This window comes from Tiliqua scincoides, chromosome 2, assembly GCF_035046505.1.
Source record: "Tiliqua scincoides isolate rTilSci1 chromosome 2, rTilSci1.hap2, whole genome shotgun sequence".
NCBI lineage: Eukaryota > Metazoa > Chordata > Lepidosauria > Squamata > Scincidae > Tiliqua > Tiliqua scincoides.
Window position 1 is genome coordinate 153,403,805 of NC_089822.1, and position 24,947 is coordinate 153,428,751.

Here is a 24,947-nt window from a genome sequence, read left to right on the forward strand (position 1 = left end):
TTATAATGCCGTTGTACAAATCTATGGTAAGGCCACACCTGGAGTATTGTGTCCAGTTCTGGTCGCCGCATCTCAAAAAAGACATAGTGGAAATGGAAAAGGTGCAAAAGAGAACGACTAAGATGATTTCGGGGCTGGGGCACCTTCCTTATGAGGAAAGGCTACAGCATTTGGGCCTCTTCATCCTAGAAAAGAGACGCCTGAGGGGGGACATGATTGAGACATACAAAATTATGCAGGTGATGGACAGAGTGGATAGGGAGATGCTCTTTTCACTCTCACATAATATCAGAACCAGGGGACATCCACTAAAATTGAGTGTTGGGCGGGTTAGGACAGACAAAAGAAAATATTTCTTTACTCAAAGTGCGGTTGGTCTGTGGAACTCCTTGCCACAGGATGTGGTGCTGGCGTCTGGCCTAGACGCCTTTAAAAGGGGATTGGACAAGTTTCTGGAGGAAAAATCCATTATGGGGTACAAGCCATGATGTGTATGCGCAACCTCCTGATTTTAGAAATGGGTTATGTCAGAATGCCAGATGCAAGGGAGGGCACCAGGATGAGATCTCTTGTTATCTGGTGTGCTCCCTGGGGCATTTGGTGGGCTGCTGTGAGATACAGGAAGCTGGACTAGATGGGCCTATGGCCTGATCCAGTGGGGCTGTTCTTATGTTCTTAATATGGAAAACTAAACACACTCCTAAGTCTAAAATCTTTTAAATATAGAAAATAATTGCAGAAAATTAGCACCATCGTATTTAGGCTCACACTAGAATGGAAAGTGTCATTTATGTACCAAAATGTACTTCTGCAGCAGCTGTAGTCCTGCAGCTATGTCCCTGAGCTCCTTTACACTCCTTCAGGGAAGCTGATCCACACATCAAAAAGCTACTACTGTAGCAGGCCAGTTTCCTCTTGGATTTGACACTGTGTTAAGGAGTGTCATGTAGGCATTATTTTGCCTGGTGTTTATGGCTAGTGGTGGGAGCCACTGCTGCGTGGCCCATAGTAGCACCCCCAGTATGTCTTGCGGGAGGCCAGGTTCAAGCTGGTGCAGTGACAGCAGCAGCAGAGGCCATACAGTAAAGACTGTAGGGATCCCTCATAGACAGCAAGTCCAGGTGAGATTAGAAAATGTAAGATCCAAAGAAATTTCAAAGTCCCTCCTTGGGCTCCAGGCCTCCTTTTTGACTCTGGGCCTGATTACAATTTACTCCCTGCACTCCCCTCTCATGGGTCCAGTGTGACAAGGCCTTTTCAGTTATGGCCCCCCAGGGTTTTGAACTCCCTCTCCATGGAAACCCAGTCAACTTGTTAAATGACATCCTTCTGCCAATTTGTGAAGATTTTTTTTTTTGTAAGCTTTTGGTTCAGCTGCAACTTTCATTCATTGATATAGTTTTCCTTATTATTATACAAGGCCCTCTGTTGCCTGTTTTAACAATTCTCATTTTATTGCGCGTTTATCTAATTTTTTATTTTCATATTTTTGTATGATGATGCACATTGTATTTTTAACCAGTTGTGAACTACTCTGAGGGCCTCTTGAGTGTCAGAAAGGTGATATAAAATGTCTATATAAATAAATACTACTACTACTAATAATAAAGCAGAATCTCTGTCCTCCTTATAGAGTGGCAAGCCCAAATTTGGGGATTTTTCTTATTCTGACAAGCACAACATCATACATTGCCATTTTAAAAAAAATAGAGATAAAGGATTTGTTACTAACAGCTATTAATAAAAATAAGATTCTAAGTAAAATGTTCATAATTGAATCAGAAATTCTGCTAATCCAAGAACATGTTTGCTGTTACCATTTCTTCAGGTGACTGGATGTGTTACTAATTTCTACTGATTTATGGGATTGCAATACTAGATCTCAGAAAGACACTCAAATATTTGTTGAGCTTCTATGCTGTACAACTTATTACGATCAAAAAAGGTTTATGTGAAAACAGTAGAACAACATTGCAAAAAGTGGGCAAACTTTTCTGGTCCCTTCCTGAAGATGTACTGCTTGTGATCTCTGGAGATGAACTGATATACAAGGCCATAGTTATTAATAAATGTCTTTATTACAGCTTTAAATGATTTCCAAATGCAAAATGTTCTGAAGTGCTAACTAAAAATTGCCATTCCATTCAATCAAAAGCTTTTTCAGCACTGAGGAGCATGAAAACCATCTCTTCCTTCTTTCACTTATATTGATTATATTCTTTCTGCTACTATCTGAAAGCAGGTACCACATTATAAACCAAGATTGATCAGGATGTATTTGGCTATTCTTTTGCTTGACCTTGTAGGCCATAGTTTGATCTTGCTTTAGCAGTTCTTTTACTTGATTTTGTAGGCCAAATACAGTGGTGAAAATCTTATAATTCTGATTCAAAAAGAAATATTAAGTTTAATGCAGTGTTTCTCAAACTGTGGGTCGGGACCCACTAGGTGGGTTGCGAGCCCATTTCAGGTGCTTCTCCATTCATTTCAATATTTTATTTTTAATATATTACACTCGATGCTACTATGGTATGAGACTTCATTTGAGGAAATGTTACAGACCTGTACTCTTAACAGGCAACTATGAAGATGCTTTTAACAATGATAGTAAATGGACTTAAAGATAGTAAATGGGATAGTAAAGTGTGGGTAGGATTGCAGTCTAGGATTGTGAAAAATCGTCCTGCTTGATGATGTCACTTCCGGTAATGAAATCACTTCCGGTGGGTCCTGACAGATTCTCATTCTAAAAAGTGTGAGAACCACTGGTTTAATGAATCGGCCTCATTCACACATTGTGCTAAATGTGTGAGAACCACTGGTTTAATGAATCTGCCTCAGATGTGTCTTTGTTTGCCTCATGGATTTGAATACAGGGTACTTATTACTTTCAGGAAGCAGGAAATATAATAGATTTCAGACATTCATTAAATAGATTAGTCATAGGAATGAGAAAAGACTATGAAAGTGCTTAAAAAAATTTCTGTAGGAAGGCCATGTGGAGGAGAAAGTTTGTTCAGTGTTGGGTTCTCACAAACTTCCCTCCTAATTATATGATCAGGACATGCATTTTGGATGACAACAATACTATCTCTGTCCAGTTTCTTTGTATATCATGCTACATTTAAATTAATTCAGTAAGTAAGTACTATCTACTGATTTTCACTACAGTTAGGACCAAAAACTGAAATACTGTAAATAGTTCAATTAAGAGCCAAACAGCATTTTGCATGTGGTTTCCTCCCAATATGTTTTAACTTTGCAAAATGTAGGTACAGCAACTGCAGCTGCAGAAGGCTTTAGGGTAAAGAGGTTTCTTGACCCTGTTTTCTCCAGTGATGTCTGTGCAAACAAACAACTCACCTCTCTTCTTTGTGGGAATAGATACAAGTACCCTTGTATTTGTTTCGGGGGGGGGGGGGAAGCAGTGGGGGAGCATAGTAGAAAAACTACTAGACAGAGGAGCCTATACCACATCAGTCTCCTGTAGAAGACTATATTTGGTAAAAGAAAATATTGCAGAAAACACTACATGTTGCTCATTGAGTTACTTTTATAGTTTGGCCCTAAGTAATCTATTAAATTATCTCCTTTTGTCCTCCCCTCATGGTCTCTTATTTTAGCATTCTTTCTTTGACCTTTTATTATTTAATATTTCTGTATTGAATACAATAATAATATGATATTAATCATCACTGCTTTTTCTTACCAACCAAGTAAATGAAAAAGTTACATAAATGGAAAGGGCAGTGATATGAAATCAGCTACTGGCTTCCTGGACAAAATTGCAATACCTCTACGTCTTTCTTGTCAAGATTGCTGCCACTTGTCAGCTTCATCCTGTTGACAAGTTCAAATGAAATACTGAAAGATTTTGAAGAAAAGAGGAAGTATCATAGCACTTCCTGACCTGTACTTTCTATTTAAACTGGGCCCTCTTTAGAGCAGGCAGGTTACCTACCTGCAGTTTTGGTGTATTACCAAGTAGGTTTAGACTGTGATCCTGAGTGGATAGTACAGCTGTAATGCATGATGGATCTGGAATCTTCTGCACCCTCCTCATGCATGAAGGGGAACTCACTGAAAATCTGGGACCCCTTTTCCTTTGTGCAAATGGAAGTGCCTTCTACTTGTACAGCAATACCCTTGAATTCCAGCCATAACCAGAACTACTACTAGTAGTACCAGCACTACTACTAGTAGTAGTATAGATCTTAAGTTCACTTAACTGAACATTTTCACTTATACAGATTTTTGCTTATACAGATCTTAAGTTCACTTAACTGAAACATTTCACTTTCCTCTTCCTGTCTGTATTGCACTATATCAGGAAACAAAGGCTGAAAGTGCTCTGAAGTTGTTTAAAAAAAAAACTGCTACTACTACTATACTACTACAAGTATACTAGTAGTAGCAAAAATCTGTATAAGTGAAAAAGTTCAGTTAAGTGAACTTAAGATCTGTATAAGCAGCATCACTTCATTTTACATACACAGAGCTTGCCCCAAAGTCTACTGAAGGGGATATACATACACTGGGGAGTATGGGAAAGCAAGGGGCCCCGGGCTGGTTGGTACAGTTCCTGGCACAAATCATATAGTGAGCTAGCCTGTTAAACACACCCACTGGAACTCCCACAACTGAGTCAATATGAAGCGAATGCCTCATTGTTCCTTCCTTGGTTTCTAAGGCAACCTCCGGGGAAGCAGCAGCAGCACACATTCGAACGCGGCTCTCTCTCCCCCCCCCCCCCTTTGCAAGAGGTAAGGTGACCGCAGATACTCTTGGGCAGCTCTGCACACGTGCTCGGGTGAGGACATGAGGTGGTGAGTGAGGGCTCGGAGGGACTGGGCTGGATCCCTACCAGGTGATCGCTTTGCTAACCGGAATCGCCTGTCCTCTCTGATCATCGTTCAGTCCAGAAAGCGTGTGTCTGTGAGTGTATTAAAGTCATTTCTGCCCAACGTTGCATATACGCAACAGGGATCAAATGTGTACACCTGCGGGCTGGGCAGAAAGGGGTTAAGAAGTATGGCTAAAAGTGCCCTTTAGACTGGGGTGTTTCACTGGCGATTACCAGTAATGAAGGCAAAAAAAAGAGGGGAAGAGCGTTTTAAGCCATTTCTTCCCAACGTTGCATATACGCAACAGGGATCAAATGTATACCCATGTGGGTTTGGTAGAAATGGGTTAAAACTGGATGTACCTGCTTGTAGGTGCGAGATTTTTTTGATTCACGTTTAGACTAAGGAAAAGGTAAATTGAGCAAGCTTACAGTGGAGAAAATGCCCCTCACCCGCGCATCCACTCACGCCATCATGACGACCCCGATCCAGGCTTTGGTGGTGCCCTCGTTGCAGCTGGATGGGTCTTGCTGGCACAAATGGGGTTTTGTTTTATATGTTCCAATCCTCGCCGGTCGTTGAGTTGTTGTGAACACGCAGCAGCCAGGATTCACGCGCGAGGATTCCGAGAGTGACTGGCTGGGTTCAGTGGCGTGACTTGGCTCTTTCGGTTGGGCAGCAGCAGCGCTTCTCTGGGAGAGGTGGAGGAGGTCAGATGAGGCTTGGGACGAGTCCAGCTCTTAGCGATCGTCCAGGGGGGATGAATGAGAAGCCGGGGCCGTCCCGTCTTCGCGCCCCGCACTGCTGCCGGAGCAATGACCGAGTGACAGCCAGTGTTTCCATTGCTGGGGGACGTTCGTGTGGTGGAGGGAAAAGACGCGCGCTGCTGACTGTAGGTGTGTGCCCTACAAGGAAGCTGCTTTCAGAACCGGATGGTTTGAGCTGCAATCCTGTCCACACTTTCCTGAGAGTAAGCCTTATTGACTATAATGGGACTTACTTCTGAGTAGACAGGCATAGGATTGTGCGCTTGGTTGCTTGAGAGTTGGGTAACAGGAATAAGCAGTTTACAAGAGACTTAGACAGTTGGATGTTACTTGGATAGCAGGAGTAAGCGGTTTCCTTGATTTTTGTTGCAATTGTCAGGGCTGCTTGGATTATGAGGGCGCTCACTCTTTTCCCTTTCCCCCTGCCCTTTCTCCGTTCCTACATGCAAGGCAAGAGAGAGCAGCCAGGGTGACCAGAGTGCCTCTACTTTTATCCATTGTATAGAAGAAGGAATGTGGGCAGGTGCAGCTTTTCAAACCCTTCCATGATGAGCTGCACCTGCCCACATTCCCGCTTCTCTGCAATGGTTAAAGATAGGCACTCTCGCCTTCATTGCATCTGGTCACCCTGAGAGCAGCACCCTCGGGAGTAGTAGTGAGTAAGGCGAAGATCCAACTCCAGGGCTGGGGACTGCTGGTATATATGAGGATCAGGCCTTAAATCCACCCAGCAAAAGCCTGGGAAGGGGAGGTGTCTTTCCAAACTTCCCTCCACCGTACCTGGCTTCTGCACGCACCTCTCTCTCTCCATTGAGAGATTGCGCCATCTCTAGATGATGACCGGCTTAAAATCGGCTTAAAGCCATTTCTGCCAACGTTGCGTATACGCAGTGGGCTGGGCAGAAATGGGTTAATGGGAGAATGTGTGTTCATTGCTTCGAATTCCGTTGCTTTTTGCTGTCAGATCTGTAGCGAGCCTTATTAGGAGCCCTTTAGGAGTCTGTTTGGGGCCGCCTGTTGTACTGATAGTAAACAAAGAGTAGACAGACGCGCCCTGTGCACTGGTAGGCAAATGGTCCATCTGCAGGCACAGAAAGGGGAAGATGTAGTAGTAGCGGCGCGCGCTCTCTGAGCATTACGGTACCCGTGACTCGACCCTGAGGTGGGGGCGTGTGTGCCCTAGGAATTACGGTAGCGGCACTCCCGTCGCGGTCTCTCTCTGTCACGTCCTTCACGTCTGTATGCAGGAAGGCTTCCCGAAAGCCTCCTGCGTGGTTGGAGCTAGCTCGGCCTGGAGCCAAAGCAGGGGCGGTCCGGGCTTTGTGGGGAAGAGGAGCGGATCCCGGCAATGCATCCAGCCGCACTGGCGCCCTGGATCCGTCGGTGTTATCCCCTGGGGTGGGAGGGAGACACGTGGAAGCAGCTGCAACCCCCGCAGTGCTGTCCACACTTTCCTGGGAGTAAGTCCCATTGACTCCAGTGAGACTGACTTCTGAGTAGACATGCATAGGATGGGGCTCTGAGGCAGCAGTCCTATCCACACTTTCCTGGGAGGAAGCCCCATTGACTATAATGGGACTGACTTCTGAGTAGACATGCGTAGGATGGGGCTCTGAGGCTGCAATCCTATCCACACTTTCCTGAAAGTAAGCCCCATTGACTGTAATGGGACTGACTTCTGAGGAGACATGCCAAGGCTGAGGCTCTGAGGCTGCAGTCCTGTCCACACTTTCCTGAGAGTAAGCCCCACTGACTATAATGGAACTGACTTCTGAGTACATATGCATAGGATTGGGCTCACGGAGTGTACCTCTTTCGTTTCGTGGCCTTTTGCCACAAATTGTGAGTCCCCACCCCAGTAACTGTCAAAGCAAGACTTCAATTCTATCCACACTTAACTGGGAGTAAGTCTCATTGATTAGTTTGGGAGTTACTTCTGAGTAATCATGCATAGGCTTGGGCTCTAAGGCTGCAATCCTGTTTTCACTTACCTGGGCGTCAGCCCCACTGAAAGAAATAAGGCTTGGATTTGAATAGACATGCATTGGATTTGGGCTGTAAATGCTGGTCCTCAGCTGAGGACAACCCTTCATGCATCTGGTGGACTGTAGACCACAATTCTTCTTTGAATTGCCTGTGCTGGACTTCAGGAGGAGAGACATTCTGTGGAGCATTGATCTTGTTTTTATGGACATTTTGAAATCAAGGGAGGATGTCTGGGCAGTGCTTCATTTCTAAAACAGACATATGGACTCCTACCAATTTTAGCCAAATCATGGCTAAAGACCAGAGCAAAGGAAAATACATATAACAAGTGAGGAGGCCAGGCTCTTTCTGACCCCTGTGTAATTTCAGCACAGCTCCAAAATGAGGAGTGTTCAAATCAAAGGCCCACACTTTTCTGTCAGATTTCAGAGGGAGGCAGCTGTTTAGGGATATGCACCATATGTGCTCAGAGATGCTCACAATAGATCATAGCGAGTCCTGAATCCAGCATTAATCTTTTGACTTTGAGGGCCCAAAGTGGACACAGAGGCCCCCAAAATCCTGTTAAGAAGATTATGTTGTATTTAAGTTGTAGTGAGTTTCATTTAAACGGCCTCCAACCATGGCTGATGCTCATTACCTTAAACTGGTGCCTGTAGTTCTGTGTCTGTTTATTGTCGCCTGTAATGCTTTTCTGACCAGCAGACCAGACCATTTTCTGCTGCCAAAATACATTTTTTAAAATGATCTCTTGCTACTCCTTCTATTTAATATTTCTTCCATGCCCAGTAGATTGTTGGTCACTGTACAGAAGTTATATACAAAGTTATAACTTTGCTTATTTTTGTGTGATCATTATTGCCTAAGAACATCACAGAGCTCCATAGAACATAACAGTCAGTATATAGTATAGTAGACTGAATGTTGAACTTGGTTGGGGAACTGTGAATTTAAATCTCTTTTCATCCATGAAGCTCTTTGGGTGACCTTGTGAAATGTAAATAAACAGTCCTTGCTAAACAGCATTACAGTGTAGGCTGCAGTCCTATACATACTTCAGAATAAATCCTACAGAACTGAGTGGAATTTACTTTCAATTAACCTTGCATAGACTTGGGCTGTACATGTTATTACAGTGCAAAGGTAGAGGGAAAAAAACCCATTCACAGACAGCCAACTACAGTATTAACTGATGCTTGCAAGAAAGCAGTGCACACCATGATCAAAGACTGGTCTGTAGCTGCCTTTCTGAGGAGATCATTATCTCAAAGCTTTGCTAGACTTCAGACAGAGTCCGACTCCACAAGACTCTTGAGAGTGTTGGCTGGAGGATTTTGGAGGATCTCTCTTGGAAGGCTTCACAGGAATGGGGAACAGCATGACAAAATGCTGTGTGAACACAGCACCCTAGTCAGGCAGCTTGGTACTATATTTCACTGTCAAGGCAGATATTTGGGAAGAGGAAAAGGACTGAGAGGAAAAGCAAAACCCAAACTCACAAATGGTGCCACCAAACATTGTAGTGTTCTGCTTATGCTGTGTATACAGTGAATAGTTCCAGTAGTTGGGCTTCTGCCTCAGTTACTGTGAGGCAGAATAATTTCAGGATAGGAATGAACAGCTGGCTGAGTGTAGATGCATGCATGAGTAAGTACAAGTTTCTATGGGGACGGAATGACTTCTCCAATACATTGCCTGGGTTAGAGAAAGAGAGGAGGGTCTTCGTAAAAGCATCCTGCCACAGGACCAAAGGGCTTATGGGTATTGAGTGCTTTGTTTATCTTTACTAAAGCTGTCTGGCAGGAATATCAATATGGATCTGCTGTCTCCAGAAAATATATAACCCTGTCAACATTACCTCCCCCTCCTGCATATACAAACTCAACCTGATAAGAGTATTATGTAGGGCTGGCTTTTTGGGTTACAAGCAATGAGCTTGTAATTGCCAGACCATTTAATTGGCAGGCAGACGGTACATGTGGACAGCCGGTGGTTTCATTCTGGGCCAACTGTGCTCATTGATACAGCTCTGGGCTCTCCTGTTTTGAAGCCGCTTCTCTGCAAAAAAACAAGAGCTCAGACAGTGGATTTTGATATTTGTTCCCTTATTAGCACTTGCTTTGTTCTGCTTCTTGTGACAGAGGATGATGATTCAAAACAAGCTTTTTCTCTTGAAAACAATAATTGTACTCTTGCTTAGCATGTAACCTGGATGTATGCAACAGTCTGTCTGACTACTGGGATATTTTGCAGATGGATGTTTGACTGACAAGAACATAAATTCTATTGGGCTGCAGAGGGATGAAACTCAGATAACCCAGATACTGTAAATTCACCAAAAGAAACTCACAGGATACATGCTGGAGAAGCATACAGAAAATGACACAGTGATAGGTCGGTGCCAGAAAAGATGATTCATTACACATTGGGTAAGAACCTGTAGGATAGGGAAAAAAGGAAAAGTTTTACTGTTCTTGATGCAATCTTAAGTGTAAGCTACAAGTCTTTTCATGAAATAACACTGCTCCTAGCACAAACCAAGGTGTGGACATCTTCAGAATCCTTTCTTAAGGACTCTCTTCTATGGGGAAAGGTGACTGTGGCTGAGATCCAAAGAATTCCTTTAGGCATGCTCAGGAAGATTGTGGACCTTTTTCTTTTGACTCGCAGATAAATTTATAAAAATAGATAAAATAGATAAACCTGTGCTAAATTTCAAGCTGCTTTTGAAAGTCCCCTCAGTTTCAAAACTGATTTGTAATGTGGCATGATGGTGGTATACTTCTTACTAGGCCAACTCTGTTCAAGGCCTGCACCAGTGGACTGCATGTTCTACGAGCATAGGCTGATGCAAAAGTGCTGTAAAGCACTTTGCAGTGGTGCAGGGAGCTGGTGCACCAGTGGGAAGGCTGGAACCTTCCCCTGTGCACTGGTGGAGCAGTGGAGGCCCACTGGAGCAGGTAAGCCCTGTGCAAGTGGTTGGGTGGGACAGAGGGAGGGGATGGAACAGTATGGGGGAAGGTGAAATGAGGGGAGATGGGGTGAGGATGGCAGGTTCGGTAGTGGTGCATATAAAATCCACGCTTCCTGGGCCTTATACACCTACACAGATCAACTTGGACTTGTGCTAGCAATATCACTGGTGCAGGTCTGAGTTGACGCATCGTGGCTTCTACGTTCCCTTACCTTGGGGAGACTTACCAGCAGTCGAAAATCCTCTGAAGGATGCAGCATAGCCCGTGCTGGTGCTGCTTCATTGCCACACAGTGATTTACATAAGCCCAAAGCCTTTTTGAATGTTCTTTGGATCTCGTTCTTTATATTTTGTACAGTGTGTTGCATTTATGCTGGTTTCATGTTCTATCCCACCATGGCTCAGGCAGCCTGTGTATTTATTGTAACTGAATCTTCTAGCAGACATCAAGAGATGTTGAAGGAAAAGCATCTGAATGTTTTCCGTCTGAAAGAACAGCTTCATGCAATAGATCTGCTCTGGTAGATTCTGCCAGGTTTATTTCTGGAGCCTGAATTGTTTCTTCCAGGCTGTAGACTGCCTGCCCTAAATGTCACAGCAGGGACTATGAATGATCATGTATTCAGCCCTACACAGTCTAGACTGCAAAATTCTGACTTCATACCTATCCAAGTCTTACAGATACTTACCATGGGAGCTAAGCACATAACAAAGGCTACTCTGTCATAATCATAATGTTTGTTATTGGCCCATAAAAAAGAGGAAACGCTTGGTGGTGGACATCTTCCTATAGCTGGCAGTAGTTGCATTCACTGCCTTTATTTCTTGATTGGCAGTATGTGGAATGTTCCTGTGATTTTGTCACTAGCCCAACAGAAAATCCAATCCTTTTTTTGGATAAATTGATATAACAGGGAAATATCAACTAATAAAAATGTTTTTAAAATTGTCCACGTGTTTCATGATTTCGTAAATTCCAACAAGGAAGCAACACTGCTACATCTCTCCCCTGATTTTGTGTATGTTGCATCATTCACAATACATTTTGCATGTTTGCACATGCAGTTGTTTTTGAATAAGATCATGACTTTCTTTCACGTAGAACATATTCAAAATGAACCGGCCGCAGCCAGTTGGAATGTTTGTACTTTGAAGAACAGCTTCATTTAAAAAAGTCCCTGTTCTAACATTTCCTGTATCTTATTCAAATTGTCTTTGTTTTATCTCTGTCCAAATAGCCTGAATTTCAGTGCAATCTTATGCATGTCTTTTCAGAAGTAACAACCCAATTCTGAACTTCCTGGTGCCTGCTGGATCAGCGGCTCCAAGGCAGCTACTGCTGTTTCCTGAAGGTGCCAGGAAGGAACCAGAGGTCTTCTTGGGGGAAGGGGACTTTTGTCCCCTTATCCCAGGGAAAGCCCCGCACCCTGCAATGGGCTTCTCCAGGTGTGCCAGCTATTTTACTGGTGCAGACTTGACAGAGTTCAGGATACAGTGGAGCAGAGCTCTGCTGATTCCTCCCCACTTTTTCCACCTTCTCCCTGCCCCCAAGGCTGTACTGCTGCCTGGCAGTTGCATTTACCCCCAGTGGCAGCGTGTCCTCTTCCTGCTGGCACTCCTCAATCACCAGGTGCTGTAAACATGCTTTATGGTGGTAGGACTCAGCACTGGCTCTGGGTGACTTTAGGGTTGGGTCCTTTTGTTGTGTCTCTTCCTCTATCTTCTCCAGCCTTCAACTCCCATCCCAGCTCCTGGCTCAAGGCCCACTTTTGAGGACTGAAGCCAGCCTGACCTGCCATCCAGATGACTGCCATCAGCTGTTTCTCGTTGTGACTGGGGACAAGTGACAGTTGATGACATCAGCTGATGTAACATCTCCCAGCTGATTGGCAGAGCTCCGTGGTCAGAACAATGTTGGGTTGCAAGGCAATAGCCGCCTCAGGGCAGTTCAGCTCTCATTAAACTTTGCATTTGTATAGCACTTTTTGAGTATAAAAGTGCTTCACACATATTGATGTAACAACAGCCCTGTATTATTATCGCTTTATTGCAGTTGGGGGAGGGGCTGAGGCTCAGGGAGGGGCTTGCTTAAACTATCTGGTGAGTTCATGGCACTGGTTAGAATCAAACCAGGGAAATTCTGATTAATGAGTCTTTCTCTTGACTATGACACCAGCTTTTACACCTGTGAAGATCCCAACATTTTTTTAAAAAAGATCTGGCAGTAGGATAGATTTCAGCAATTTCCATGTACAAGAATTCTCTGTTTAAGAAAAGAGAGTCTGTTTTCCATGGTAACTTCTCTTATTTGGTCTACTGTGCCACAATTCTTCAATGCCTCAGAACAATTGAATTGATTATTTCTGTTGGTTCCCATGGATCATATAATCACTACTTTTCTTTTTTCTTATGTCTCAGGAAACTCATAAAGGCTCATCATGGGAGCTGTGGTGGTTGATGATGGTCCATCTGGAGTAAAGGCCCCAGATGGCGGCTGGGGCTGGGCTGTTCTCTTTGGGTGCTTTGTCATCACTGGATTTTCCTACGCCTTTCCAAAGGCCATGAGCGTCTTCTTTAAGGAGCTTATCCGGGAGTTTAGTGTTGGATACAGTGACACAGCATGGATCTCCTCTATTTTATTGGCTATGCTTTATGGAACAGGTAAATCATTTCTAAATTTTAAAACAGTAGAAGTAAAGAAATCAAAGATACATCTCATTCTAGCATAAATTTAAATAGGTAAAAGTCAACTTGAAGCAGTGAAGGGGGGGGGGTCTACAATTTGTACCAGGAATCCACAATTATGTAACCAGAAATTCCATATTATGTGAGGAAAATACAAGAGGTGCCTAAAAAGATACCAGCCTAATCCCAAACACAATTCCCTCTCACATTTTCTTCATACATTTGAAGCTTCTAGTGATATCTCTATTTATTGAAGTTATGTTTTAACTACATCACAAATGGTTGCAGGTGGACATAGCTCTAGAAGGGAAGAGCTGGATGGCAGTTAGTCCTAGCCAAGCAGGTGGAGGGTGCTTCCTGGATTTTAGATTCTTGATATAGAATTTAATGGGCCCTCTATTAATGGCTTCACTGATTTTAGGTAATATGTTTTATGTCATAATTACTAATAGACTGGGGAGTTATCAGCCACCTCTTGGGAAATTGTTCAAATCAGCCAAATATGCAAACCCCCATTTAAAGGGTTGTGCTGCACAATCGAGGGCGCAATCCAAACCTGCGCCGGAGCAGGCAAGCCAGAAGGCTTGCGCTGCATCTAAGGCAGGTTTCTGGCCAGCAGCGGCTCAGCCAGAGGCAAGGAGAAACTCTTCCCCTTACCCCTGGGTAAGGGCTACTGGCCCCAATGGGTCTCCTCGGACCTGCGCCATCTCTGGAGGTAGCACAAGTCAGAGGAGAGTGGAGCGGCTTGAAGCCGCTCCGTTCTCTGTGGGGATGGGGGTTGGGATCCGGCATAACTGCCGGGTCCCAGCCCTGCTTCAGGCTCCCCGCGCACCTGCCCCCAGGGCCGCCCATTGCCCACCCTCCCCCGGCCCAGAAACACCTCCCTTCTGCCTCCTCCCCACCCCCCATGCCTACCTTTGCTGCTTGTGTCAGTGCAGGTGCGCCGACAACAGCGGCTGTGAGGAAGTTGCCGCGAAGGCTTCTGCCATCTAAATTCGCCGACGTGGCTCCCTCCCATTTATTTCCCATGTGCTTTACAGCCCAAGGCAAGGTTTGGATTGCTCCCTAACTGCATTTTTGTAAACTCTCATTTTGGGGTGGGACCAAAGTGAAGAGATGTAGTCGTAGTTCAGGATTGGTGTTCAGGGGGATGTAATGACGGCTAAGGGCTGGTGACGGATAGAGTGGTCCAAAGGATTTTGCAACTGAAAGCCATGTAAGCTGACTCTGATTTTTGAGTGTTTAGTGCATATACTGCATACAGTATAAGCTTCAAATTTCAGGGGAGGCACAGCCTCTCATACTCTGAGAAAAATAGTCCCAGCATCGCCTGTGATTTTGTGTACACTGCACCCACTCTCTGAAGGGCTGTGCAAACACAGGGGAGGCTGAACTCTCGTTGCTACAACCCTAATCTCGATACAGGGAGAGACTAGACTTGCTGTAGCTAAAGCTCAGCCTCTGCTATGATTGTGCAGGCACTGTGGCTTCCAGATAGCCCCCAGAATGCCTCCTAGGTTCAGTCAGGTCAACCATGGGCTGTTTCACACTATGGCTAGATACTGGGTAAACTCTACCTCTGCCTGGCCTGGTTCAGATGAAAAGAGTCATTTGAGTTGGGTCTTATGAATGTACCAGTGACCTCCGACTCCAGATCTTCATACAATTTAATTTGAATATTCCCTCTTAGAAGAAACACAAACATTCACAGATACCTCGGATTGTCCTGGGCAATTACAAAACAAACATAACTGTCTTTTTTGCTCAGGTCCCCTATGTAGTATGTGTGTCAACCGGTTCGGCTGCCGCCCTGTTATGCTGGTTGGAGGCCTCTTCGCTTCAGCGGGGATGATCACCGCTTCCTTCTGCACTAACATTATACAAGTCTATCTTACGGCTGGTGTCATCACTGGTGAGTACTAGCAAAAAGGTCTGAATGAATCAGCCAGTGGAGTAGCCATTACACTGCACAGTGTGTTCCATGTTGACATGGAGCCACTCTACACACTCACAAAAGATATGCGTGAGGTATCCTTCTGCTGGATGTGCTCATTTTTGGAGATTTTTAATGTATGAGAGCATTGATCCCCCCCAGCTGTGTTCTGAAGTAGGATAGTCCCAGGAGGCCTGTACCATGTCTGTAAATTAGCTCCCTCATTCACACTGCTCCTCCTAGCTCCCAGTTTTCCTAATCTTCCAGAGCAATCCCACTTTCCTATACTTCCTGCATGATTGGCCATCTCCTCCCTTTTCTTCCCTATAGTCTCTGTTACCATTATTTGTTCCTTTGCCAGTCCATTAAGATATCCTGCTGACACAGTCATTGCTGCTTGCCTACACAGAGTTACAAAGTGGGGAGAGAAGGATGTGGAAAAATTCCAATGTTGGTTCCCAAAACTTTGATTCCTAAGTACTGTAGCTTTGCGAGACTAGATAAGACATTAGTACCGTTGTCTTGTTTGGGGTTTGTTTTAAAATAAAACTAGCAGTTTGTGAAGAGGTCTGATCTAGGCTGAAGCTCTATGTCTTGGCACAGAGGTTGGGGACATTGGACATTCCACATGTGCCATTTTTCAATCAAAAGTCCTCCCAAAGCTGCCATGGGCTCCCAAGGTGCTGCTAGTTGCAACGGTCACTTTAGAGCAGTGTTTCTCGTACTACTGATGGTACTTATGGTGGTGTCCAGTGGTACTTGTAGGACCCCCAGACCCACACTGCCTGGCAGCAGGACCATCAATGTAATGCGACAAGCAGCAGTAAGAGGCTTGGCTTGGCTGTCAGAGCTCCAGCATGTGCTTTCTGCACGCTTGAAAATGCCTTCCTGTCCACCCTGAGCCTATTACCCATGTTTGTCACATTGCACCTGGCCTCCCAATCTGGAAATAATATCACCAGTTACTTCCAGTGGTGCTTTCAATAGCTGGACCATGCAAAGCGGTATGGTGGGGGACAAATGTTGAGAAATACTGCTTTAGAGGGCCTGCAGCAGCTTCAGGGAAGGGGATATTCAGCTGGAAAAGGCACAGGATCAGACACCCTTTAGTTTGATTCAGGCTGCTGCTTGTCTTTTCCTGCATAGGTTTTGATAATGGGATACATTCATACAGCCCACAGTGACCTGTTGATGTAACATGGCCATGGCCTTATCCATACCAAGGACCATGACTGAGGCTTTTTTTTAAAATCCTGTGTCAGAGAATTGCTATAGTGCTCCACCTCTGCAAAACCAAAACTGGAGTGCAGTTGCTCTGCTTTCACTTTTGGAAGGCTGGGGGCTCCACACCCCCAGGATACTGCTGCAGGGACTGTTGAGTGCATCCCAGTCCCTGCAGCCCCCCTTAGTGATGCGATCCTGGGGGTCGAGATGCTGCCTTCCCCTGCCCCCGTTGCCTCCCTCCCCTCCCCTGCAAGGACTTACTGCAGTCTTCAAACTCTCTGAGAGTTTGAAAACCACAGGATCCTGAATTGTGTTTGATTTTGAACTCTGACCTGTTCTTTTTCAGGTCTGGGTCTGGCACTCAACTTCCAGCCCTCACTCATCATGTTAAATCGCTACTTTAATGTACGTCGCCCCTTGGCCAATGGGCTGGCTGCAGCTGGAAGCCCTGTATTTCTTTGTGCTCTTTCACCCTTGGGGCAAGTACTGCAACACGAATATGGCTGGCGAGGAGGATTTCTCATCCTGGGTGGATTACTTTTGAACTGCTGTGTTTGTGGAGCTCTGATGAGACCTTTGGAACCTGCTAAAAAACCTGAACCATCCAAAGAGAGTATTGCAAAACAACCCCAGAAGAAGCTCCTGGATTTCAGTGTCTTCAGAGATCGTGGCTTCCTAGTCTATACCATTGCTGCATCTATCATGGTGCTGGGTTTATTTGTGCCCCCGGTCTTTGTGGTGAGCTATGCTAAGGATCTGCACTATCCAGACACCAAAGCAGCTTTCCTTCTAACTATTCTTGGATTTGTTGATATCTTTGCTCGGCCTCTTTGTGGAATAGTGGCTGGCTTGAAGTGGGTTAGGCCACGGTGTGTCTACCTCTTTAGTTTTGCAATGTTCTTTAATGGCTTTACTGATCTCATGGGGTCCTTTTCCCACAATTATGGTGGCCTGGTGGTGTTCTGCATTTTTTTTGGCATTTCCTATGGAATGGTTGGTGCTCTTCAATTTGAAGTTCTCATGGCTATTATTGGTACACAGAAGTTTTCCAGTGCCATTGGCTTAGTTCTTCTGGCCGAAGCAATGGCTGTTCTTGTTGGACCACCTTCAGCAGGTAACTATTCCATTCACTTAATTCATTGGTCATTAAGGAGGCTATTTTGTGTTAAAGACAGAACAAGTGATGACAATTTTCATGATGGGCATTGTCATATTTGGGGAGGTGAATGACTGCCTGCTTTCTGAAATCACCCACACATGTAATGTCCCTATGTTTACATTGTTCTTCTCCCACTTCTTCTGGTTACAGCTCTAATAGCATGGAAAATGGTGGAGACTGAGGGCCCAGTCCTCTCCAACTTTCCAGCACTGATGCAACTGCAATGTGCCCCTGAAGTACCTCTTACCTTCAGGGGGCTTCTGTTGCTGGTCCCCTACCACAGGAGGCAGTGCACACCTTATTGGCAGTGTACTGTCAGCACTGGCATGTTGGGTGGGATTGGGCCCTGATTTACGAGTTCATCTTCTTGGGCGCAAACTGGAATAATCTGAAACTCTCAAAGCAAGGAATTTTACATTAGGTGCGCAATACCAAGGCAAGTGGCAGGTCACTTAAGTCCAAGTCCTGAAGAACACAAACAGAAACAGACAAACAGAAGATTTGTCTGAATGAGAAGTCACCAGAGAAGTGTCAATGTACTGAATGTTAAAAATAGAGATATTTAAATCACATAATTAATGGTCCAATTCTTCACCTGGGAAGTGCCAGTGTACACCAGAGGTACACCAGAGCAAAGAGCCCTGCTGTCACAGTAGCCTCTCAGCCAGCAGCTGCTGGACAGATGCCTGTACAGCAGCCTGAAAGCCACACATCACTGTCAATGGGGTACAGACTAGCCACTGGCTCATCCCTACCAATGAAGAGGCAGAAAAGGGACAGAAAGCAGGGTGGGATGGGGATGGAATGAAGCAGAGTCAGTGGCCACCAGATCCTAAACCCCCTTCTTGAACTGAACATGCCCCCAGCAGCTCTGAATCACTATACCAGAAACAGAGCTGGCATAGCTCAGAGGAGTCCCATGGAGAGGCACTGTGGCAGCTGGCATACACAGGTAGGCTGAAGAGGCTAGAGGATGTTCAGGAAATAAAGATCCACAGCACACAGTAAATCAGACCCTGTGATATCTAATCACCTTTAAAACCTAAACTCTTGAACTAAAGGCAGGTCTCTGCCATACTCCTTTGGGAAGATTCTCACCCAGAATTTTGGTTTCAATTTGTTGAAGAATTCTCTTGTAGCTATGAAGATACGCTCATGTCAACACTATCTTTGAAAAACAGCTTTGATTGATTCTGTTACTGTTTCCGCTGGGCCACAAGCAGATTCTTTGTGACACTTGAATTTTCTCTTCCAGGCAAACTCTTGGATGCAACGGGGAAATATATGTTTGTTTTTATTATGGCTGGCACAGAAGTGGTGACCTCGGCTGTGGTGCTGGCTGTAGGGAATGCCTGCTGCATTAAGAAAAAAACAGAACACCAAGAAGATGCAGCAGAAAGAGAGGAGTTAAACAAACAGGCCAAAACATCTGGAGGAGATCAGGTGGACTCTATAGAGGTTGAACACTTTTTGAAAGATGAGAAAAATGGGGAAGTTGTCACTAACCCAGAAACGTGTGTGTGAATGTGGCGAGAATGGGTGCCAGATCCATAGGGGGAGAGTCAAAGGACTCAGCACTCTTATTTATTTTAGAACCAGAACTAGTTTAGGGCTGGGCCATCTGTTTGGCAACTGGAGCCAACCAGCTCATGAAATCACTCTTTGGAAGCTGACTTGTTAGAACATCTTTCTGTCCCCCCTCAAACAAGATTGATCTTCAAGTTAAGCTGCTTGGGCATAACTACTGCTGTAAACTAAACAAATGGCCTTTAAACACTTATAGAGGTCCCTGCTATGCATCACCAGAAAAATCTTCACTTGGATGACAATGTATTTTAACTAGAGAGGAGTTATACTTAAGCTTTCCTGTAATTCAGATGGGATGCCCATCTGTTCTTATGTGTGTGGTGCACTTCAATGTATCTTCCGTGTCTGTGTCTGCTTTAGGAGGAATGGCTTAGCAAGGAGAAATCTCAGGGACTTGGTCGTCTCCAGTAGGTTTTTAATACTATACTTTTCCAAATATTTTTAGATCATTTGGCTCAGTCCTAACATAATTTTGATAATGTGTACAATTTTCAATGACTTTTGGTTTGTCAATGTCTTTTTATGAGTTTATAGTTTGAATTGTCCTTTTTACTGGAAATCTTATTCATTTTCCAAGAAAGGCACTGCAATTCTTCCTGGGAAACCTCACACTGCCAATCCTGAATGACCGAAAAACAAAATGATAACTTGTGTTTCATTCTGACAGGCCTAGAGAAAGCCAGCAGTCCCTGGGAGCTCCTTGTTGACCCTCAGCTTTATGTACAGCCCCATTAGAAGTGTTTCGCATGAATGACTTGGACAGGTTTACTGCGCATAGGAAGCCCTCCCCCAAACAACCGATGGATACTGATTCCAAGAAGTGAGTCTCCAAGATTTGTGGGCTCCAAATTAAACCAAAGGAGGGAGAACACATATGCCTTGTCGAATCAGGAGTAAAAATCTATTATAAAAGGTGCTAATTAATACATTTCTATAAAACAAAGTATTATGAAAATAGTCTTACCACACACGCACACACCCCACCACCATTATTCAAACAGTGTGAGACATGGGATTGGTGACTTTGTTGCTACATAGGATGGATGTAGGGAAGCACAGTTGTCTTCTGCCATCCACGCTCTTTTGAATGAAACTTCCGAAGGGGATAGCGACTTGCTATCCCTTGCTCTGACAGTAGAGTACCACATGAAGGTATGTTTGGGGAATCTGATTTCAAAAGACATGCGAGAGCAGAATTATGGTTGACCCTGCAGTGCTGAATTCAGCAGCACGGGTGCCAAGGATTCTTGTGGAAGTACATAGGAAAAAACGGACTTACTGTTTCTTACTTTGCAACAGAATAGCCAGGCTGTCCAAGAGGAAAGAGTCCCAGAATTCACAGTGTCACTTGATAGCATGTTAGTTATCCCTGAATGCATTTTTTAATAACCCCTTTTTGTAATCAGAATGGTAAATGGATAGGCATTTCTTGCTTCTTCAAGGAAGGTAGACTGGTGGTTCAGGGCTTGTTTACTCAATTTAAGGCACAGAAACTCCTTTAGAGGTGGATGTCTTAAGATAGGGGTGTCAAACTTGTTTCATGCACATGGGCAAAGTTAGCATTCATGGTACTGGCTGAGGGCTGGAAGTGATGTCATTAAGCAGGAAGTGACATCCTAAAGCAGGTGATGACCAGAAATAAGCACTTTTTTCTCACCTAGGACTCATTAGCTGCAAATGACAGAAGAGAAAAATGTACAAATTTGGATTATATTTGTAAGATATGGGAGAGCCCAGCTCTCACACTTTTACCAAGGCATCACTTTGCAGCACAGCCGCTGAGAGGTGGTCTGTAAATTAGGCTCTCCCTGTACTGCCCTTTCAGCAGCTCCACTTCTGCTGATGTGTCACTTTGTAGCTCAGCAATTGAGAATAGCTGATGGTGGGGCTGGGAGAGCCCACTTATCACATGGGGCAGATAAAGATCTTCTGTGGGCCATATCTGGCCTGCAGGCTTTAGGTTTGACACCCCTGTTTTAGGATGCTTCATCCTTAATGAATAATCCCTCTCTACATGAAGATGCTTATGGAGTGAATGTGTAACTTTGGTCAGGGTTCTGAGTCATTCACAGGGCCCTGTGTAGACTCTGTGCTCTATTCTGGTTATGTACCCTAACATGGTTCACAACAGTGTTTCTCAAACTGTGGGTTGGGACTCAGCAGGTAGGTTGTGAACCAATTTCAGGTGGGTCCCCATTCATTTCAATATTGTATGTTTAATACATTAGACTTGATGCTACCATGGCATGTGACTGCATCTGAGGCAGTGTTATAGATCTGTACTTTTAACAGGCTGCTATGTATATGCTTTAACAATGATAGTAAATGAGAATAACTCCTGGGTAAGTGTGGGAAAGACTGCAGCTTAGGATTGTTAAAAATTTCCCTGCTTGATGATGTCCCTCTCAGTCATGACATCACTTCTGGTGGGGCTTGACAGAATCTCATTCTAAAAAGTGGGTCCTGGTGCTAAAAGTTTGTGAATCACTGGTTTAGAAGAGAAGACCAACTGGCAGCCTAAGGGGCAGCATCAGGTCTGCAGTGTGTTATTGGGAAAACAGTTCCATAGTCCACAGGCTCAGTATTACAGGACAGGATGACATGAAGAGCCTTATGCCATCCTCTACATTATGCATAAATAACAGCTGGCTGGCTCTATGTACAAGGGAAATGATAAGGCTGCACTTCATTCCTTGCTGAGGCTGAAGATAAGGCACTTCTTTCCTCATGTCATCCTCTTCTATACTAGGAGCCCAGTAATAATATCACATCCATATAAGGTCTAAGCACACAACCAACTTGCTTGCAAACTCTTTGAATTAGGAAGTTAGTTGGGCTTGTTTACAGGATCACTTACATCAGGACAAAGGAAATGTGTGTCAAGAGCTTCTAAGTTTAAAGCAAGTGCTCCAAAACAGTGTTGCTCAAACTGTGGGTCAGAACCCACTAGGTGGGTTGCAAGCCAATTTCAGGTGGGTCCCCATTCATTTCAAGGTTTTATTTTTAATTTATTAGACTGATGCTCCCATGGTATGTGATTGCATTTGGGGAAATGTCATAGCTCTGTACTTTTAACAAACTACTCTGTATATTCTTTTAACAATGATATTAAATGGAACTTACTCCTGTTAAAAGTGTGGATAGATTGCAGCCTAGGATTGTGAAAAATTTTCCTGCTTGATGATGTCAGTTCTGGTCATGACATCACCTCCAGTGGGTCCTGACAGATTCTCATTCTAAAAAGTGGGTGCTGGCACTAAATGTGTGAGAACCACTGCTCTCAACTATTTCTGGCCACGTTCTGCCAGTTTCTGAACTTATAGGCCAGGCCTCATTTCGTACGAAGGGCCACATAACATTCATGATGCCTGCTGAGGGCTGGAAGTGATGTCATTAGGCAAGAAGTGATGTCATTAAACAGGTCATAACCAAAAATAAACACTTTTTCTCACTTAGGAACTCATTAGCTCCAAATAACAAGAGAGAAAATATATGAATCTTGATCATATTTCAAGATATGGGAGAGCCCAATTTTATGTGGGCTGCCCTTTCAGCAGTGACACCTCAGCACTACTCAGCAGCTGAAAGCCTGAGGACCGTATAAAAAGCTTATGTTTGACACCTCTGTTATAGGCAGTTATGCATTGCTAAGAAATGTGCAGTTTGGGTGTGTAAAAAGGCTCATCACCTCAAGAATCTTTCTAACGGAATATACAAAAAAAATTTATATTTTGTTTTTAATGTTTTAACAAGTATTGTTCTTGCCTATGGACATCTTTCCTTTTTCATAGGCTGGACATACATGGCAATCAAAAAAACATTAGTTGCAGAAGAATCATGCCAGAATTAACCACATGGAAGCTGATTGATTTAAATCAGAGAGAATGAAACACATGCTTTCATTTCTCCCTTTGAAACCAATGGGACTTAGAAGTGCTCATCTGAGACAGGACCATGCTCAGAGATTTTAGAAAGGATTGGTTGATCTGTCTCCACCTTAGCAGTCGTCACACATTAGAGATTTTCTGCATAAAAAGTGCCCCCGTGTGGGAAATACTATGAAACCCCATATAGACACACACATAATGTTTGTGTGTGTGAACAGTATTATTGAATAGTATCCAATATTATTGTATTAGTGTAGTACAGGTGGAGCCTGTTTATCCACAGATTTTACATCTGCAGATCTGGCTCAACACAGGTCTCTGGGAGCTGTACTCTGGTCCCCTCCAGAGGGTTTTCTGAAAATGAAAAGCTGGATTTGCATGCTCAAGTTAATGTAATTACAGTATATGTAGAGGCAAAAGTCAGACATTTCAATGTTTTCTAATTTAGCATTTTTGTAGAAATAATATTTATCTAGTGCACTGATATTTAACCTAGTGCACTGTGATAGCACAGAACAGGATCCCTGCCCTTCTTCCAGCTGTAGCAGTTTTGAGTTATTCTAGCCAGCCCTGGTGTTTGTCTTGGTTTTAAGGCTGTTGGACAATATGTGCTCCATTACACTGAATCTTGTGGGTAACCATAGAGCAGGGCTTTTCAAACTGGGGCGGCATGACACCCCAGCCTGCAGGCCCTGGCCCCTGCCCCCTTAAGGGGTGGGGGCAGCCTGGAGGCAGGGAGGAGGCAGCGCCGCGATCTGCTCAGGGGGGCTGCAGGGGCTTGGGTACACGTACCCAAGCCCCTGCAGCCTCCCAGGGGTGCAGGGGGCCCAGCGTGAGCTGCAGCAAGGCTCCCCTCAGCAGTGAAAGTAGATGCGGAGCGATCACGCTCTAATTCCACTTTAGCGGAGCGCAATCACTCCGCATCTACTTTCACTGCTGCGGGGAGCCCTGCTGCAGGTTGCGCCGGGCTCCCCGCACCCCCGGGAGGCTGCAGGGTATGTGTACCCAAGCCCCTGCAGCCCCCCTGAGCGGCACGATCCTGGGGATTGCGCCGCTGCCTTCCCCCGCCCCTGTTGCCTCCCGCCCACGCAAGAACTTAGTGGCTGGGAGAGTTTGAGAATCACTGCCATAGAGCTTTCTGAGGCCATACATCTGCTTTTGAATTACGCTGAGGAGAGAGAGAAAAAAAAAACTAATCTCCTGTCTGCAGCAGATGCTATACTCATTATTAAAATTCAACATGAAACTGACTTCCAGTCCTGGAGCGCAACATGCTGATTTTGTTAGTGCTGTTTGTAAGGAGAAAGCAAAGATCTAAAAAAGAACTATTTCCCCCTTCCCAGGTTTCAGAAGTTATTTGTCAAAAAGTGAGTGGGTATGCTGATAATATACAGTTTCAAAATGGAGTTCAGTAGGCCCTCCCGATCACAATTAGAAAATAAGAGAAAAGGGCAGAGTGGAAGAGACAAAAGATGGGACGTGGGGTGCTGAATTAAATATACTTCCCAAAACCTAGTTTTGTACTATAGTACTGGAGATATGTTAATCCCGCAACCCCTTAAGCCCAAAACGTGAATTCTCAGCAGCACACGCTTGGGAAGCAACTGTAGTTCAGAAATCAGAGACACAAAAGAGGGAAAATGATTGCTTTTATTGAGATTGTCTCTAGTGCATGCGTTACACAGGGTCACAAACTTCTTCTCAAAGCAGAAAACTCCTGAAATGTTTTAAGCATTTAAGATAAGATTTTTTTTTTAAAGCCTTATCGCTTCCTTTGTGGCTTGTGTTTTACCTACTTTGCATCCCCTCTCATAGGCCAAAATTCCTCATCGGCCAGGAATTATTCTGCTCAAAACCTATGCATAATATGCGATTAACAATATTTTCACAAGTTTCTTTAA

The 24,947-nt window shown here is 44.4% G+C and overlaps 1 protein-coding gene across 1 annotated transcript; it reads left to right on the plus strand.

The window, feature by feature from the left end:
• The first annotated feature begins 9,951 nt into the window (after window positions 1-9,951).
• On the plus strand, window positions 9,952-19,109 carry SLC16A3 (solute carrier family 16 member 3). The gene is made up of 5 exons (XM_066616410.1): window positions 9,952-10,026; window positions 12,990-13,232; window positions 15,025-15,168; window positions 16,760-17,527; window positions 18,828-19,109. The coding sequence occupies exons 2-5, from the start codon at window positions 13,010-13,012 to the stop codon at window positions 19,094-19,096; spliced, it is 1,404 nt and encodes a 467-aa protein (XP_066472507.1). The 5' UTR covers window positions 9,952-10,026; window positions 12,990-13,009; the 3' UTR covers window positions 19,097-19,109.
• Window positions 19,110-24,947: the final 5,838 nt, after the last annotated feature.

What these genes read in the sequence shown, in the direction of transcription:
- SLC16A3 (XM_066616410.1), top strand. Translation starts at nt 13,010, where the DNA reads ATGGGAGCTGTGGTGGTTGATGATGGTCCATCTGGAGTAAAGGCCCCA. An exon ending in TACGGCTGGTGTCATCACTG is followed by an intron (nt 15,169 to 16,759) that starts GTGAGTACTAGC and finishes GTTCTTTTTCAG; the next exon opens with GTCTGGGTCTGGCACTCAAC. An exon ending in TGTTGGACCACCTTCAGCAG is followed by an intron (nt 17,528 to 18,827) that starts GTAACTATTCCA and finishes TTTCTCTTCCAG; the next exon opens with GCAAACTCTTGGATGCAACG.